This window comes from Gorilla gorilla, chromosome 20 (assembly GCF_029281585.2).
Source record: "Gorilla gorilla gorilla isolate KB3781 chromosome 20, NHGRI_mGorGor1-v2.1_pri, whole genome shotgun sequence".
NCBI lineage: Eukaryota > Metazoa > Chordata > Mammalia > Primates > Hominidae > Gorilla > Gorilla gorilla.
Window position 1 is genome coordinate 68886578 of NC_073244.2, and position 18928 is coordinate 68905505.

Consider the following 18928-nt stretch of genomic DNA (forward strand, 5'->3'; position numbering starts at 1 on the left):
CAAGCATGCAAATACTTAAAAGCTCAGCAGTATACCTCAGCCTCAGGAATCAGAGTCCTGGCTCTGGTTCTTTGTGAGTTTGGGTAGGTTAAGCCTCAGGGTCCCACCTGTAAAACAAAGTGCTCATAACATGAAGAAATATTCAATCTTGTTAATAAACAAGGAGATGAAAATCAAAATGACAAAATACCATTTTATACGCATTCAATTAAGTATTGGGTAAAAATTAAGTAATTGAGTAAAAATTAAGAAGTGGGACAATACCAACTATTATATAAAACATGGATCCACTGGAGATGCTAAGGGAAATGTAAATTAGAAAACCACTTTTGATCCAGAAATTCTTTTTTTAATTTTTAAAAATTTTTGTGGGTACATAGTACTTGTATATACTTACGGGGTACATGAGATGCTTTGATACAGGCAGGCAATGTGGAATAAGCACATCGTGGGGAATGGGGTATCCATCCCCTTAGGCATTTATCCTTTGAGTTACAAAGGATAATAAAGAGTTACACTCTTTATTTTAAAATGTACAATTAAGTTATTATTGACTATAGACTCCCTATTGTGTTATCAATAGTAGGTCTTATTCATTCTTTCTACTTTTTTTTTTGTACTGGCTAACCATCTCCACCTCCCTTCAGCCCCCCAACTACCCTTCCCAGCCTCTGAGAACCACCCTTCTAATCTCTATTTGACCCCAAAATTCTATTCCTAGGTATATTTACTCATGTGTACTTAAAGACATGGATGGGCATGTTTATTATAGCATGTTTGGAACATCCAAAATCTGGAAATAACCCAAACATTCATTAACAGTAGAAGAGATAAATATAGTATAGCCATACAATGAAATAGTATTCTAGCAATAGAAATCAATTAACTACAGTTATATACAACAATCTTAGTAGCCTAAGGTTGAATTTAAAAGGCAGATACCATATACCCAAAGGAAAATAAGCTGTCCTACCAAAAAGACACATGCACTCATATGTTCATCACAGCACTGTTCACAGAAGCAAAGACATGGAATCAACCCAAGTGCCCATCTACAGTGAACTGGATAAAGAAAATGAGGTGTGTATACACCATTGAATACTATGCAGCCAAAAAAAGAACAAAATCGTGTCCTCTGCAGCAACCGGAATGCAACCGGAAACCTCAGATGCAACGGGAAACCATTATCCTAAGCGAACTAACGCAGAAACAGAAAACCAAATACCACGTGTTCTCACTTATTAGTGGGAGCTAAACACTGGGTATACATGGTCATTAAAATGGGACAACAGACACTAGGGAATACAAGAGGAGGCAGGGAGGGAGGAGAATAAGGGTTGGAAAAGGCCATTTATTGGGTACTATGCTTACTATCTGAGGTGACATACTCATTCATGCTCCAAATCTTAGCATTGTGCAATACACCTTTGTAACAAACCTGCACATGTGTGCCCTGATTCTAAAATAAAAGTGAAAAAAAAAAAGATAGACTGACCTCTTCAAATCTAACATTATCCTGAGGCAATAGGATACTTACCTTCCTTAGCAAATCTGAATATAGAAAATTGTAACACATGTAAGAAAATGCATAGGATCTCCCCACTCAAATATGCTAATCCAATGTCTTTATAAACAGTTAATGACAAAAATTGAAAATTAAAACTTACTAGCCATTTTGCTCAAAATGTTGTAGCAGTTAATGATTTTTCTGTTTGTTTCCAGTCATACTTTGGCAATAAAAAAAATGATTCAAAACCAAAGGTACATTGTTGTTAGGCTGAGGTCTTAACCTGGCAATCACGGATTCTTAAGGCTGAGCTTTGTAGTGCATGTGCACCTTTCTGGAAGATAAAAATTCCGTTTCTCAAAGGAGTCTGTGACTCAAAATATTTAGCATAGAGAGCAATCTCAGTTTTTCATAACCTTTTTTCTTGTGCTTTATTTTACTTAATACAGTTAATATGCTACAATACCTTGAATATAATGGATAATCAATATTATTATATTAAAAAAAGATTGTTAAAAGAGAAATGTTACCTGATTCAGTATAAGAAAATTGAATTTAGTTGTAGAAAAGGTATCTATTTCAAGTAAGAATCACTGTATGGTAGGTCATGATTTCTCAGTCAGTGTCATATTTAAACGATGGTGGTCATGTGGTAGAGCATTTTTAAGACTGCTATCTTACTGTTCCCAAATGTTTTCCTACTGTAAACTGTCCATTGACCCTCCTTTCTTTTTTCCATCTCATCCTCTGTAACTATTAGAGAAAATCATGGGAACAAACCTATACTGGAATAAGGAGTTTTGAGTTCTGCTATTAGCTAGTTGTAAGGTATGGGTTAATTAATCTTTGATTCTCATTGTCTCATCTTTAAAATAAAGAGATCCATTACATTATCTCTAAAGTCATTTACACTCTAAAATTTTATAATAAAATACATAAAATCCCTTGATACTATAAAAAGGCAGATACCAGAACATTACATAAGACTCTGATATCCATTTTATTAATATACATCTTTTGTGTTTTAAGTGAAACTTTCTAAAACTTTTTATGCAAATCAACAAACACTGGATTAAATTAGGGATCATATACTGGCTGCCCAGCTCCTTCAGATGGGTTTATTTGGCTCACATGGTCCTTCTATTCTTTTTTAAAAATTTGTATTAGCTGCCAATACCAAAAAAAAATTAGGAAATGTCATTATTAACTGGTTTTGTGGCTTCTGATTAAAAGCATTAGAAAATCTGGGGACTGGGTCCACATTCTCACATGGCACCATCAGCAAAAGCTGAGTCACAGCTGCCCCTATATATGGGACAGGCACTCCCCCAGTTTCTCATAATCCACCCAGACCAATTCCTTATTTATATTCCCTTGGTAGTCCCTCCGGGGCATCTTCGCTTGGAATCCCTGGCACAGACAAGGTAGGGACAGAGGGCTACTCTCAGGAGCAGATATTCTAGAACAGTGTTTCTCAACCTTTTTTCCTTATCTCGCTCCCCCCACCCCAGTAATCTTTATACGTCATTTTTTCTAATCACAACCCCCATGAATTTTTTTCTGGTTCTAAAGAAAGCACAGTATATTAATTTCATTATTGTCTTTTAGGTTTCTAAAACATGACTTAACAAGAACACTGGAGAACATTTTTGAAACAAAAAATCAGAAAACCTCATAACAGTATCATGTCCCTATAAGAGCTGCCATTTGTTAAAGGCCTACAATAAGCCACACCCTTTGTGTGGGTAGAAGGGGTTGTCTTCATTTACACTATTTTCATTTTTGCAAAGTACTTTCCAGCCCTTGACATGGATATACTTTTTCAAACAATTATAAATTAGCATTGATTCACATACACAGGTATTGGATGCTTCCAATTTTAATGTGCACACAAATCACCTGGGGATCTTGTTAAACACAGATTCTAATTCAGTTGGTGGAAGTGGGGCCACAGATGCTGTATGTCTATTTTTTTAAATAACAGCTTTATTGAGATTTAATTTACGTATTATAAAAGTCACCTATTTAAAGTATACAATTTAATGGGTTTTTAAGCATATTCACAGAGTTGTGCAACCATCACCCCAATAAATTTCAGAACATTTCATCGCCCCAAAAGAAACCTCGCACCTTCTAGCAGTCACTCTCCATTCCCCTCCAACATCCTCCCACGCCCTACCCCAAGCCCTAGGCAACCACTAACATACTTTATGTCTCCATGGATTTGCTGATTCTGGATATTTCATAAAAATGGAATCGCACAGTACCCCATACATTTTAATATTGCAAATATACTGTGTATGTACTGTATGTATGTCTGTGCTGTACACATAAGAAGAATAGTATGTGTTCACCCTCAAGAACCAATTTTCTTCCCCTTGAAGGCAATATCCTCCTTAAGAATGCGTGTTCTAGGACACGACTTTCAAGGAAAAGGCCCTTTTCAATTGCTTTGTGACTTTTTGGCACCCCCATATGGTTCTAAGAACACTTTTTCCCCTCAAACAGAGCCTGACACCGGTAGACATTGGTGAATAAACAAACAGATGATGACACTACCAGAATCATTTGTATAATCTTGTACAACGTGAAAAAAGTTCTATGTTTGATGATTTCATTAAACTATTATTCATTATTTTGGAGGAAATACATGGTAGGACATAATTACCTTTCCTTTTTTTAAAATTCTGGACTATTCTAGCCTATCCATGCTTCCCAGCGGACCCCATTGTCTCAAATCCCCAAATCCAAAAATTTAGTTGAAATAGGACGGCCAGATAAAATTCAGCATGCCCAGTTAAATTTGAATTTCAGTAAGTTTTAAGGGGCTGAGTTTTTTGAAATCTTTGACAATTTCATTCATGGATAGTGTGTTGGGTGGGAAGAGCACTGGGCTGGCAGTTCAGAGACCTGGGTTCAAGTACTGTACTGTTTCATTGTTTTTTGTTTTGTTTTGTTTTTCTTGTTTGTTTTTTGAGATAGAGTCTCACTCTGTCGCCCAGGCTGGAGTGCAGTGGTGCAATCTCAGCTCCCTGCAACCTCCACCTCCTGGGTTCAAGCAATTCTCGTGCCTCAGCCTCCCAAGTAGCTGGGATTACAGGTGTGTGTCACCACACCCAGCTAATTTTTGTATTTTTAGTAGAGATGGGGTTTTGCATGTTGGCCAGGCTGGTCTTCAACTCCTGACCTAAGGTGATCTGCCTGCCTTGGCCTCCCAAAGTGCTGGGGTTACAGGTATCAGCCACTGCACCCGGTCTGTACTGTTATTTAATTTCATTGGACAAGACAGGTAACATCTCTGATCTGGACCTTGACCTATAAATGGTCATTGTACTTTTTGTATCATAGGGTTTTGTGAAGAACAAATTTTGTTATGTGTCTATTAAAAATATTTTTTGGTTTTGTTTTTGTTTTTTGAGATGGAGTCTCACTCTCACTCAGGCTGGAGTGCAGCGACATGATCTTGGCTCACTGCAACCTCTGCCTCCCAGGTTCAAGTGAGTCTCCCACCTCAGCCTCCCAAGTAGCTGGGATTACAGGCATGTGCCACCACGCCCACCCAATTTTTGTATTTTTAGTAGAGACAGGGTTTCACCATGTTGGTCAGGCTGGTCTCGAACTCCTGACCTCAGGTGATCCTCCCACCTTGGGAGGGATATTGGCCTGAAATTTTCTTTTTTTGTTGTCTCTGCCAGGTTTTGCTATCAGGATGATGCTGGCCTCATAAAATGAGCCTCTTTTTCTATTGTTTGGAATAGTTTCAGAAGGAATGGTACAAGCTCTTCTTTGTACCTCTGGTAGAATTCGGCTGTCAATCTGTCTGGTCCTGGGTTTTTTTTTTTTTTTTGGTTGGTAGGCTATTAATTACTGCCTCAATTTCAGAACTTATTATTGGTCTATTCAGGGATTCGACTTCTTCCTGGTTTAGTCTTGGGAGGGTGTATGTGTCCAGGAATTTATCCATTTCTTCTAGATTTTCTAGTTTATTTGCGTAGAGGTGTTTATAGTATTCTCTCATGGTAGTTTGTATTTCTGTGGGATCAGTGGTGATATCTCTTTATCATTTTTTATTGTGTCTATTTGATTCTTCTCTCTTTTCTTCTTTATTAGTCTGGTGAGCAGTCTATAAGTTTTGCTGATCTTTTCAAAAAACCAGCTCCTGGAGTCATTGATTTTTTTTGAAGGGTTTTTTTTTTTTTTTGTCTCTATCTCCTTCAGTTCTGCTCTTAGTTATTTCTTGTCTTCTGTTAACTTTTGAATTTGTTTGCTCTTGCTTCTCTACTTATTTTAATTGTGATGTTAGGGTGTCAATTTTAGATCTTTCCTGCTTTCTCCTGTGGGCATTTAGTGCTATAAATTTCCCTGGAAACACTGCTTTAGCTGTGTCCCAGAGATTCTGGTACGTTGTGTCTTTGTTCTCATTGGTTTCAAAGAATTTATTTATTTCTGCCTTAATTTCGTTATTTACTGAGTCATTCGGGAGCAGGTTGTTCAGTTTCCATATAATCGTGTGGTTTTGAGTGAGTTTCTTAATCCTGAGTTCTAAATTCTTTTCCTTAAGAATGTTGATATTGACTTCCACTCTCTTCTGGCTTGTAGGGTTTCTGCAGAGAGATCTGCTGTTAGTCTGCTGGGCTTCCCTTTGTGGGTAACCCGAACTTTCTCTCTGACTGCACTTAACATTTTTTCCTTCATTTTAACCTTGGTGAATCTGATGATTATATGTGTCTTGGAGTTGCTCTTCTCGAGGAGTATTTTTGTGGTGGTCTCTGTATTTCCTGAATTTGCATGTTGGCCTGTCTTGCTAGGTTGGGGAAGTTCTCCTGGATAATATCCTGAAGAGTGTTTTCCAACTTGGTTTATTCTCCCCGTCACTTTCAGGTACACCAATCAAACGTAGGTTTTGGTCTTTTCACATAGTCCCATATTTCTTGGAGGCTTTGTTCATTTCTTTTCATTCTTTTCTCTCTAATCTTGTTTTCATGCTTTATTTCATTAAATTGATCTCCAGTCTCTGATATCCTTTCTTCTGCTTGATCGATTCGCTATTGATACTTATGTATGCTTCATGAAGTTCTCATGCTGTGTTTTTCAGCTCCATCAGGTCATTTATGTTCGTCTCTAAACTGGTTATTCTAGTTAGCAATTCCTCTAACCTTTTTTCAAGGTTCTTAGCTTCCTTGCATTCGGTTAAAACATGCTCCTTTAGCTTGGAGGAGCTTGGATAAACAACAGTTTTTTACATAAGTATGTCTTAAATATGAAACATTGCATCCTTATGCAAAAAACTGTCTATCTGAAATTCAAACTTCATAGTTATGCTAAAAATTTATTTATACTTATGCTAAAAATTTATTTGTAGTTTATCTAAAATTCAAATTTAATTTGGATGTTGTGTATATTTACTTGCTAAATCTGGCCAGCCGAAGTTGGAGTAACTGCACTACCTTAGGCAGCAATAACTAAGCGGTTATGAATGTGGACTCTAAAGCCAGACTGCCTGGGTTCATATCTCAATCGTATTATTTAACAGCTGTGTTACCCTTCAGCATATTACTTAGTCTTTCTGCCTCCACTCCCTCATATACAAAAAGGGGTACAATAATAATGCAAACCACATAAGGGTTTTTCTGAATAAAACAGAATACTAAAAAAATAAGTAAACAATTAATTCAAAAGACAGGAAAAGAGGAAAAATATTAAATATATAGTATGTGGGATGGTGATAAGTACAACAAAGAAAAGTAAAGCACGGAAGGAGGATAAAAGAGTCAGAAGGATTTTTCTTGGAGAAATAAGAAAAAAAAGAATCATAAGCAAATGTCAGATTAGTCAGAAAAAAGGCTCAGTAAAGTGATATTTATATAAAAACTTAATGGAAATGAGGATGTGGTTTAATTAAATAAGGAAGTCCACAAATTAGGAAGATAAGATCCCCATATTTGATAACCATGTCAGAGGAAAGCCTGACTCACCTGGGACCCAGCAGATGGCAGATTGTCTAACATCTCTGTGTTCCTCTTTTCTGCAGGGACAGAGTCCTGAGCAAGGAAACCTAGAAGGGAGAGAGGAATAACCATGGAATTGAGTCCTGTCTGGTAGCACTGACAGACACAGTGGCCAGCCACCCTCATGCCACCCTGTCCTGCCATGGGAAGGAACAGCAGCTCTAGAGTTCCTATGGTGAGAAAGTCAGATATCATTTCTCAACTCAAAATAACAAGTTCCAAAAGAGAGCTCTGGTTATTTCCCAGCTCTAAATGCTTCAACGGCTCCCACTGCCTTCCAAATAAAGTGAAAGTTCCCTCCATATCAGTCATTTCGGGCCTCACTGTCCAGTCAAGATCACCACAGAACCTCTGTTTCTCAACTGTAAAGCAGAAATAGTGACAATACCTATACAGTAGTCCCCACTTATCTGAGGTTTTGTTTTCTGCAGTTTCAGTTACCCATGGTCAATTGGGGGTCAAAAATATTTAATGGAAAATTCCAGAAATAAATAATTCATATGTTATAAATTGTGTGCCATTCTGGTGATGAAATCTCACACTTTCCTGCTCTGTCCCACTTGGGACATGAATCATCCCTTTGTCCAGTGTATCCACTCTGTATACACTACCCCTTAGTCACTTATTAGCTGTCTTGGTCATCAGATCAACTGTCATGGTATCACAGTGCTTGTGTTCATGTACACCTTATTTTACTTAATAATGCCCCCAAAGCACATGAGTAGTGATGCTAACCTACTGTTAATAATTGTTCCATTTTATAACTAGTTGTTAATATCATACTGTGCCTAATTAATAAACTTCGTCACAGGTATGTATGTAGAGGAAAAGACATAGTATATATAGGGTTTGATACTATCCACACTTTCAAGTGTGTTAGAATGTATGCCCCTCAGATAAGGGGAGTATACTATACCTCTAAGGGCTCTTGTGAGAATTAAACATTACATATGTAAGGCACACAGTAGGTATTTTTTTGGTAAATGGCAGCTCTTATGATTAAGCCTTTCCTACATATTTTTCACTCGTTGATCTAAAAGACAACCACCCCTTTCCCTCCAGGAGCCTTAACCTTGATGGCCTTCCTTGCCTATATATTCTCTTTTCTGGGTAAACCCTTCATTAATCTGTTGTTTCTTTCTGGTACCCTAGGGAACTCTCTTTCCTTCTCACTGAACTCTAGCTTCATCAATAACTCAGTGCCTCTGGCCAAGTTTTTAGCCTCTGGGACAACATCCACTATATCCGTATGAGGCACTCATGTAACACGGTGATTAAGAGTACAGATGATGGAGCCAGCAGCCTAAGTCTGAATCCTGACTGCCAATTATTAATATAAGTTGTGGAACCATGGTCAAGTTACTCAACCTCTTTATGCCTCTGTCTCCTGGTCTACGAAATGAAGGTAATACCTATTTCACAGAGCTATTAATAGAAGAAAATGAATTAACATGAAAAAACACCTATGATAATACATTAAAACATTCTAAGTGCTCAAGTGTTCACTATTAGCATTTTAAAAATTCTTTTAAGTAATGTGGGAGCACAGAATGGGATTAATCATAATCCTTAGTTCATGATATGCTATCTTTATTGAGCCATGCATGGCTCTCATGGTTATTTTAAGTTCATTTGTTTATATTTTTAAGTATAATTAAGGCCTGTGAATGTACTATCCAACCCAAAAGTAGAACATTCCCAATAACTTACATCTGCCTGTGTGCTTCTTTCATGTCCATACTCCAGCCTTCCCTCTAGAGATAAGTATGCCCTGAGGTCTGGTGTTAGTATTCATTGTTCCCTTGCTATATATATGCCCCAAACAATACTTTGCTTTTAGTTAGTATTATTTGTTTCAAAGGACTATAAGGACCCAGTGGCTTTCTTCTCTCATTCTTGAAATGCCTCCTTAGCTCTAATCTAATAACTTGAGTTTCTAAGATACCAGTCAAATTTTGGCAGAAGTTGAACTTCCAGTCTTTGTATCTCCCATATTTTATGCCCCCTTGCATCTAAAATTTAGCTAATCATTCTTGTTCTTGAATAGAAAGACTAAATAATGTAAAGACCAATTTTCCCAAATTTACACTTAATATATTAATGCCACAAGCAATCCCAGATTTTTTTTTTTTTGTAGTGTGTGTGTCTTGTTTTATGTTGAAACTAAGGTTTACACTGGATAAGAAATGTGAGGCAAGGTGAACAAAGCTGATACACTCAGAGAAATAGTATATGTTAAAAGCAAAAGCCAAACCCACATAGGCATAAAAAGGAATGAAATCATGTCCTCTGCAGCAACATGGGTGCAGCTGAAGCCATTAACCTAAGCAAATTAACACAGGATCTGCGGTGGCTCTTGTCTATAATTCCAGCATTTTGGGAGGCTGAGGTGGGTGGATCACAAGGTCAGGAGTTCGAGACCAGCCCTACCAACATGGTGAAAACCCGTCTTTACTAAAAATACAAAAATTAGCCAGGCGTGGTGGTGGGCCCCTGTAATTCTAGCTACTCGGGAGGCTGAGGCAGGAGAATTGCTTGAACCCGGGAGGTGGAGGTTGCAGTGAGCCGAGATCATGCCACTGCACTCTACCCTGGGCGACAGAGCAAGACTCTGTCTCAAAAAAAAAAAAAAAAAAAAAAAAGAAAACCAAATACTACATGTTTCCGCTTTTAAGTGGGAGCTAAACACTGGGTATACATGGACTCTAAGATGGGAACAATAAACACGGAAAATTCCAAAAGGGGGTAATGAGGAAGGAGGGCAAAGGTTGAAAAACTGCCTATCCAGTACTATGTTCACTACTTGGGTGACAGAATCATTAGAAGCCCAAACTTCAGCAGCATCCAATATACCCATGTAATAAACTTGCAAATGCACCCCTGAACTTAAAATAAAAATTTTAAAATAACCCAAACCCCAAATTTCTTTCATCTCACATGAGATTAGGCAGATCAGACTGAATGTATAAAATGCATTCTTTCATTCATTCACTCAGCAAAATTTCTATTTAGCTCCTATTACGTGCCAGGCATACAGCAGATATTCAATAAACAGAAGCAGCCAGTTGCTTCCTCCTTCTCACCTTCCTTCTCACATGCCTGAATAAAGTTTGCCACCATGGTTCCTGCCTCTTTGCTGTTCTTGGGCTGTTTTGACCTCACCCATGTCTGAATCTCCTCTGGCAGGGTGCTCAGAGACTGTGTCAGCACTAGTTGCTCTATCATCTGCTCCTTGGTGAGGATCTCTGGCTGCAGCCATTGCAAACAGAGCTCCTGGATTTGGATCACAGCTTGATGAGGCCCATTCACTGACAGGTACTGAAAATCCCCAAACTTTTGATGAGAAACTTTCAGTGTCTCTGTTTCTAGTTTCTTCTCTTGACCACACACACAAAAGATGTAGGGATTCCTCAAGATATCTGAAACCCCTGTCACATCCAGCATCTCTACACCTTGGCCCTTTACAGGACAGAGCTACTCTTAAAGGCAGGCTGCTCCAGTACACAATGTTGTGGAAGATGGTAGGCAGGGCTGTATCAGCTGAAAGGATACAGAAACCTCAGGACCTGCAGAAATTACGTACAGACTTACAACTAGCCTGCATAGTTATGATTGGACAGTGGAGTGAAGGTGATCTGAACAAGTATTACACAAAAGATGACAGCTATAAATAGCCAATCAACATAAAACAAGGCTAAACTTCATTAGTTATCAGAGATATAGGAATTAAAACCCCAACAGGATAACACTATGCACCCTCCAAAATGTCCAAAATGAAAAAGTCAGACAATACCAAGTGTTGACAAGGAGAATAGAGCCACAGTAGGATGATATGTTTGTATATTGGAATGCTAAACAGAAAATATGAATGTTAAGTTGCTGTTGAATGAAAGAAACCAGGCTCAAAAAAAAGGTCTGTATTATATGATTCCATTTATATAAAGGTCAAAAACAGGCAAAATAAACCTAAAGTGTTAGAAGTCAGAATAGTGGCTGCTGCTGGGGGGGAAGGGTGGTAATGACTGGAACCAGGCATTAGGGCTTCTGGAAAGCTAGGAATGATGTGGACACAGTGTATTCACTTTCTGAAAACTGAGCTACACATTTGTGGTTTGTGCCCTTTTCCATATGTATATTTTGCTAAACATTTTTTAGCTGTATTATAGTTGTAGGAAAACATCTAGTCATAATATCAAGTGGAAAAAGGAAACCTGTACATAACAATATGTGCTTACCCATATAAAGCAGAGAAAAGGTGGTAAACCAAAATACTGTGCCAGTGGGTTAAGTACGAACGGTAATATTATAAGTGATTTTTATAGGTGATTTTGTACTTTCTCTCTCAAAACTATTTTCTAGCTTCAAGATGTTCTACAACAAACCTTCATTTCTTCTGTAATCACAGAAATAAAACATACCTTCCATAAAGGCTACACTCACTCTAAGAAACCATGAACAAAGATGCCACTTGGGGAAAACATTTTTTTCTTTTCTTATCCCCACTAAAACTTACGCCTTTTACTTCTATAATTTAACAGTTTTTCCATTTGAAAGCATTTATTTTTGTTTTCCATTAGAAATCATAACGTAATGAACATCACTGAAACTAAGTATTTGCTCCCAAATTACATAGACAAAAGGGATAAACTGTTTTTAAAAGTTCTTGACACAATCTGCCAAATTTTCCTTTCAATGGCTACCAACTTCTTCTTCCAAACTCAATGTATAAGATTACATGTCTCACTCAGTCCACCTTACAAGCCAATAGTGCCATCTTCATGGGCTTGTAATCAGGGCAGTCACAAGGGCCCCATTCTCATAAAGCCCACAGGCCTAGTTTAATGCTTTACTGTCACTCTCTTGAAATTTTTCACAATTTTTTGGACAAGGAGCCCCACATTTGCATTTTGCCCTAGGCCCTGCAAATTATGTAACTGGTTCTGCCAATCAAGAGCATTATCATCCCTCAAAATCTGTTGTCAATTAGACAGATTTAAAAATATATCATTTTATTCTTTAATTTTACATTTCTTTTGATTAATAATACGGCTTTCTCTTTGTTTCAGATTTACAAGCCAATTATAAATTGTTCACGCCCTTTGTGCTTCTTTCCATTGGGGTGTTTCTTTTTTTTCTTTTCTTTTTTTTCTTTTTTTGAGGCAGAGTCTCGCTCAGTCGCCCAGGCTGGAGTGCAGTGGCGCAATCTTGGCTCACTGCAACCCCTGCCTCCTGGGCTCAAGTGATTCTCAAGCCTCAGCCTCCGGCCTTGGGGTGGGCTCCAGGCCCACCAGCGCAGAGCCGTCCTGGGTCCCTCCCTGCAGGGGCACCGATTTTAGGGCAGTCAGACGCAGCCCTCGCCTCTGGGGTGGCTTTTCCACCACAAGGCCCCAGTAGGGCCCGCCGCGGAGTCTTCCTCACGAAGCCGCGCGCTGCCCCGCGCTGGATGCCTCTTGCGCCCTCAAGTCCACTGGGGCCCCAGCCCCGCCCAGGCCCCTGGCTGGGCTACCCGCGCGCCGGCCGCTATCCTACCCCGGGCCCAGCGGACTCACCTCGCATGCCTCACGCCCTGGCCTGGCTGAACGTCTCCACGACCTGACCAAAACCAGCAGCGCATGCGCTGTGGCTGGCTTGCGCGTGCGCTCTGCGGTGGACGGGTTGAGGAACCACAGCCGCTCCTGGCCAAGTGCCCTGTGAGACACGAGGATAGGGTTGGTACGGCGAGGAGAAGGGCGGCGACGTAGGAGGGCGCTCCTGTGACCTTCCTTCTTAAAACTAACGCCTTCTGTTGATGGTGGGCGCCTGTAACCCCAGCTACTCGAGAGGCTGAGGCAGGAGAATTGCTTGAACCTGGGAGGCAGAGGTTACAGTGAGCCGAGATCGCGCCACTGCACTCCAGCCTGGGCGACAGAGCGAGACTCCATCTCAAAAAAACAAAAACAAAACAAAACAACAAAAAAACTAATGCCTTATGTAAGTTTTGGAGAGTTAATATATTACTTAGAACTTGAGGATACGTGGTAAAAATAAAAAATAACAAACTAATTTCAAAAATTTGAAAATAAGCGGTAGTCAGTGAAAACCCTTCCTCACACCACGTGTGCACCATTCACCAAAATTTTACCCCCAAAACTTAGGTAACCACTGTAACTGATCTGAAGTGACCCACCAATGTTTCTTTATACTTGTAGAAGAAATGTATATGTATATGTGTGTAAGGCTTCCCTCAGTATTCCTGGGGGATTTGTTTTAGGACCGCCAGGGTATCAAATTTTGTGGACGCTGAAGCCTCATGTAAAATGGCATAGTATTTGCATATAATCTATGCACATGCTTAGGCATACTTTAAATCATCTCTAGATTACTTACATTACCTAGTACAGTACCTACACATCATTCTTGCGGATTTGACAGCACGCAGCACACATGGCAAATTTAAGTTGTGGTTTTTGGAACTTGGTGGAATTTTCTTCCAAATTTTTCTTTTTCTTTTTTTTAACTTTGTTAGAGATGATGTCTCACTCTGTCACCGAGGCTAGAGTGACAGAACAGTGACATCCCCGAAGCTGGATGCCACTGCTGCAGGTTGGCTCCACTCATGCCCGAACCTCTAAGCTGGAGGCTGATCCCCGCTGGAGAGCGGGTCAGTCCTCTAGGCCCAGGAATGACCAAGCAAAGCTTACCCTCTGGCTGCTCACCCGTGGACAACTGGGGTGAGCTTGCTCAGTGAGTCCACTAAAGGTCCCCCAGGCAGTGGGGGGCGGGGAGGCTGGCCATATGCCCAGAATGAGTGGGACAAAGAGCAGGCAAATGAAAGCGTTGCCAGAAAAGGGTCTTGATCCAAACCCCAAAAGAGGGTTCTTGGATCTCGTACAGGAAGGAATTCAAGGCAAGTCACAGAGCATGGTGAAAAAGGCAAGTTTATTAGAAGCTATTCCATTACAGAGTAGGGTGTCGTCAGAAAGCAAGCAGACAAACACACCATCTTTGTTTTAAGTTTTTAGGGGTCTTGTCTACATAAAGACTAAACTAAGCTGTGACTACGTGAGGGTGAGCTGAAAGCATGACAAAATTTATTATTCTATTGATTTAAAGAGGCCAGGCACGGTGGCTCGGCCAGACATGGTGGTTCACACCTGTAATCCCAGCACTTTGGGAGGCTGAGGCAGGCAGATGACCTGAGGTCAAGAGTTTGAGACCAGCCTAATTAACATGGTGAGACCCCCTCTCTACTAAAAATATTTTAAAAAAATAGCTGGGTGTGGTGGTGCACACTTGTAGTCCTAGCTACTCAGGAGGCTGAGGCATGAGAATGGCTTGAACTCGTGAAGTGCAGTGAGTTGCCCACTGCACTCCAGCCTGGGCAACAGAGTGAGACTATGTCTCAAATAAATAAACAAATAAACAAATAAATAAATAAATAAGCTGTGACTATGTGAGGGTGAGCTGAAAGCATGACAAAATTTATTATTATATTGATTTAAAGAAAACCATCCTTAGAAAGGTGAGAGAGGAATTGAAGGGTTGACAGTGTAGCCTACAGAACCAGGAAATGACCTACCAGCAAGTCTTTTATGTATGTGTGTTGTTTTCTATTTCTTTCTGTTTATTCCTGTTAGTGTTTGTTCTCTTATGCCTGTGAAAACCTCCTACATGCCAATTTCCATGCACTGGAGGAACTTGGATTTCTCCCCGTCTTAAAAGTACCTCTTTCTTCTTCTCCTCCTTCTTCCCCTCCTCCTCCTCCTCTTCCTCCTCCCTGAGGCCCTAAAAACAAGGTGGCCTTGGCTGCTTTACCAAAAGGAGGATGATTCAGAGGCTGTGAGTTTAAGGGACCACTTTTGGGGGACTGGAAGAAATCTCCATTATGAGGTTAAGGTACCTATGGGAGACTACCTGAGACAGGGTGCCAGTGATGCCCACTAGCCTCAATAAGACACCAGGGATGCCTGAGTGCAATGGTCAATATCGGTTTTGTGCACAGTAAGGAAAATTTAGAGTTTAAATGGTTAATCTGCTGCTACAGAGTTAAGCAGAGTCCTCTAAAGCTCCATATCTTCCTTTCTTTTCTTCTCTGCCAGCTTTGAATCTGCTGTTATTAAGTTGCTGGTGCTGAAATAACACTTATTATTTATGGTCTAACTGAAATGGGAACACTGGAAACTTCTTTGAAACTGAAGAAAAAAATGAAAAAGAAGTTTTTACAATCAAAACTGCCATGAAGACTGCTTTACCCAAAATTTTGGTCCACAGCTTTCATTGAATTACTTATCAGGGCAAACAAAGTTTAGCCATGTGAACAGGTTCCAATTTTGTTAGAAATAATTTGGATCCAGCTATCTTTATACAATGGTGAGTTCGTATTGCATCTCATGGCTAAAATTCTGAGGTAAAGGCTTTTGGATCTTTGTGTGTGTGTGTGTGCATGTGACAAAAACAAGCAATGGGGAAAGGAGTCCCTATTTAATAAACGGTGTTGGGAGAACTGGCTAGCCATATGCAGAAAGTTGAAACTGGAGCCCCTCCTTATACCATATACAAAAATCAACTCAAGATGAATTAAAGACTTAAATGTAAAAACCCAAACTATAAAAACCCTAGAAGAAAATCTAGGCAATACCATTCAGGACATGGGCACAGGCAAATATTTCATGACAAAGATGCCAAAAGCAGTAGCAACAAAAGCAAAAATTGACAAATGGAATCTAATTAAACTAAAGAGCTTCTGTACAGCAAAGAAATTATCATCAGAGTGAACAGACAACCTACAGCATGGGAGAAAATTTTTGCAATATATCCATCTGACAAAGGTCTAATATCCAGCATCTACAAGGAACTTAAACAAATTTACAAGAAAAAAAACAACACCATTAAAAAATGGGCAAAGGACGTGGACAGACACTTCTCAAAAGAAGAAATTTCTGTGGGCAATGAACATTTTTTTTAAAAAAGCTCAACACCACTGATCATTAGAGAAATGCACATGAAAACCACAATGAGATACCATCTCACACCAGTCAGAATGGCTATTACTTAAAGGTCAAAAAACAACAGATGATAGCAAGGTTGTGAAGAAAAATGAACACTTTTATACGTTGGTTGGAGTATAAATTAGTTCTACCCTTGTCGAAGACAGTGTGGTGATTCCTCAAAGACCTAGGGGAAGAAATATCATTTGACCCAGCAATCTCATTACTGGGTATATACCCAGAGGAATATAAATCATTCTATTATAAAGATACATGTGCATGTTCATTGCAAAATAGCAAAAACATGGAATCAACCTAAATGCTCATCAATGACAGACTTGATAAAGGAAATATGGTACGTGTACACCAAGGAATACCACGCAGCCATAAAAAGGAACAAGATAATGTCTTTTGCAGGGACCTGGATGGAACCAGAAGCCATTATCCTCAGCAAATTAATGCAGGAACAGAAAAGCAAATACCACATGTTCTCACTTATAAGTGGAAGCTGAATGATGAGAACACATGGACACATGGTGGGGAACAATACACACTGGGGCCTGTTGCAGGGTGCGGAGCGGGAGGGAGAGCATCGGGAAGAATAGCTAATGCATGCTGGGCTTAATACCTAGGGGATGGAATGATCTGTGCAGCAAACCACTATGGCACACATTTACCTATGTAACAAACCTACACATCCTGCACATGTACCCCTGACCTTAAAATAAAAGTTGGAAATAAAAAAAACCCTAAACATATACCTACTACCTGATCCAGTGATTTCATTTTTAAGTATTTACCCAAGAGAAATAAAAACATATGGCCACACATGCAAAAGAAATACTTGTACATGAAATGTTCTTAGCAGCTATATTCATAATAGCCAAAAATCTGGAAACAGCCCAGGTGTCAATCAATAGTAGAATAAATAACCAAAGTATGCTAGGTTCATGTGATGGAATACTACACTCAGCAAAAAAGGAACAAACTGCCTATACATGCTATAAAATGGATGAATATAGAAAAACATGCTGAGTGAAAGAAGAGTTACACAACGAATGCATGCTGTGTCATTCCATTCATGCTAATTCTACAACAAGCAAAACTAATGTGTGGTGAAAATAAATTGGTGGTTGCCCCTAAGGAGACAGAGTTGGAGACTGATGAGGAGCAAGAGGGAATTTTGGGATTGACAATATTGTTTTGTATATTAATAGAGATTTGAGTTACACAGGTGTACATATTTTCCAAAACTCATTGAATAATATCCTTAAGATCTGTATGTTTTGATGTATGTAAATTTGACCTCACAATAGAAAAAAAAGAATCCTTAAAAAAATGAAAGAACTAAGTACATATAAATGGGAAAAATGCTTGTAGACAGACTTTTCATGTAATTTAAAATCTTATAATTATCTTGAATAATAAATACTCATTAGATGTTGGGTGTTTTCCGATTAAAAATGGGTTATATGAAAAAAACATGTTTCTAAAAATTACAGAATGGTTTCAGCTATAAAATGCTAACATCTGATAAACAGTTCAAGATTTATTGCTTCCTGAGTTTTCACTAAAATTTAAGGTTACTAAAAGTAAGAATTGCAATAATATGTAACTCTGTAAGTTGTATTCTTATTGAGAAAACAATAATTTTATGTAGTTTAGAGGTTATTTATTTATTTAAAAAGGTAGAAAGGAACCAGTAAGTAAGAGAGAGAAAGAGAGAAAAGATTTTTAGACATAAAGATGTATTTTCGGTAAGAAAAGAAATAATTTTATATAAGAAAAGGATTTCATGTGGTAAAGTTTTGTCCTAAAATAAAATGACCGATTATTTTAAAAGAGGTATTATAGAACAAATCAAAAGGTCCAAGCATTTCATAGATGGTCTGTGTAAGTTCATGATCAAGTCTGTGGAAGAAAATTTATAAAAGGAATTTTGTATATGATTAAGTTGGCTATAATTAATAAGAAATTATTCATAATAGTCTTTCTGAGATTGGTCCCCTATGTTAAAACAAGGTTTCTTGATGGTATTACTTTTTTTTTTTTTTTTGAGACAGAGTCTTGCTCAGTCACCCAGGCTGGAGTGCAGTGGCACGATCTCGGCTCACTGCAACCTCCGCCTCCCAGGTTCAAGCAATTCTCTGCCTCAGCCTCCCGAGTAGCTGGGATTACAGGTGCCCACCACCATGCCCGGCTAATTTTTTTGTGTTTTTAGTAGAGACAGGGCATTCATCATGTTGGCCAGGCTGGTCTTGAACTCCTGACCTCGTGATCCACCTGCCTCGCCCTCCCAAAGTGCTGGGATTACAGGTGTGAGCCACCTCTCCCGGTCTCTTTATGGTATTAATTTACTATTAATGAGATTGTAAGAGGTTTTGATTTTGAATTCTATAATCTTTGACCTATAGCTCCCTTATCCTCAGTGGCCTCTGCAGGCAACA

General features: G+C 39.1%; 1 protein-coding gene and 1 long non-coding RNA gene across 9 annotated transcripts in view; one reads left to right on the plus strand and one right to left on the minus strand.

Moving 5' to 3' along the window:
• Positions 1-17241, plus strand: part of LOC115931653 (uncharacterized) — a 127850-nt gene extending 110609 nt beyond the window's left edge. For both annotated transcript variants that reach the window (XR_010132069.1, XR_010132068.1), the window contains 3 exons: positions 7539-7690; positions 8668-8920; positions 15594-17241. This is a non-coding gene — a long non-coding RNA (uncharacterized lncRNA). The remainder of the gene's footprint in view (positions 1-7538; positions 7691-8667; positions 8921-15593) is intronic.
• Positions 1-18928, minus strand: part of LOC101133547 (paternally-expressed gene 3 protein-like) — a 92423-nt gene that overhangs the window by 10287 nt on the left and 63208 nt on the right. For all 7 annotated transcript variants that reach the window (XM_055370699.1, XM_055370697.1, XM_055370698.1 and 4 more), the window contains one exon: positions 7483-7562. In XM_055370699.1, the coding sequence (XP_055226674.1) occupies positions 7483-7562 (80 nt within the window). The remainder of the gene's footprint in view (positions 1-7482; positions 7563-18928) is intronic.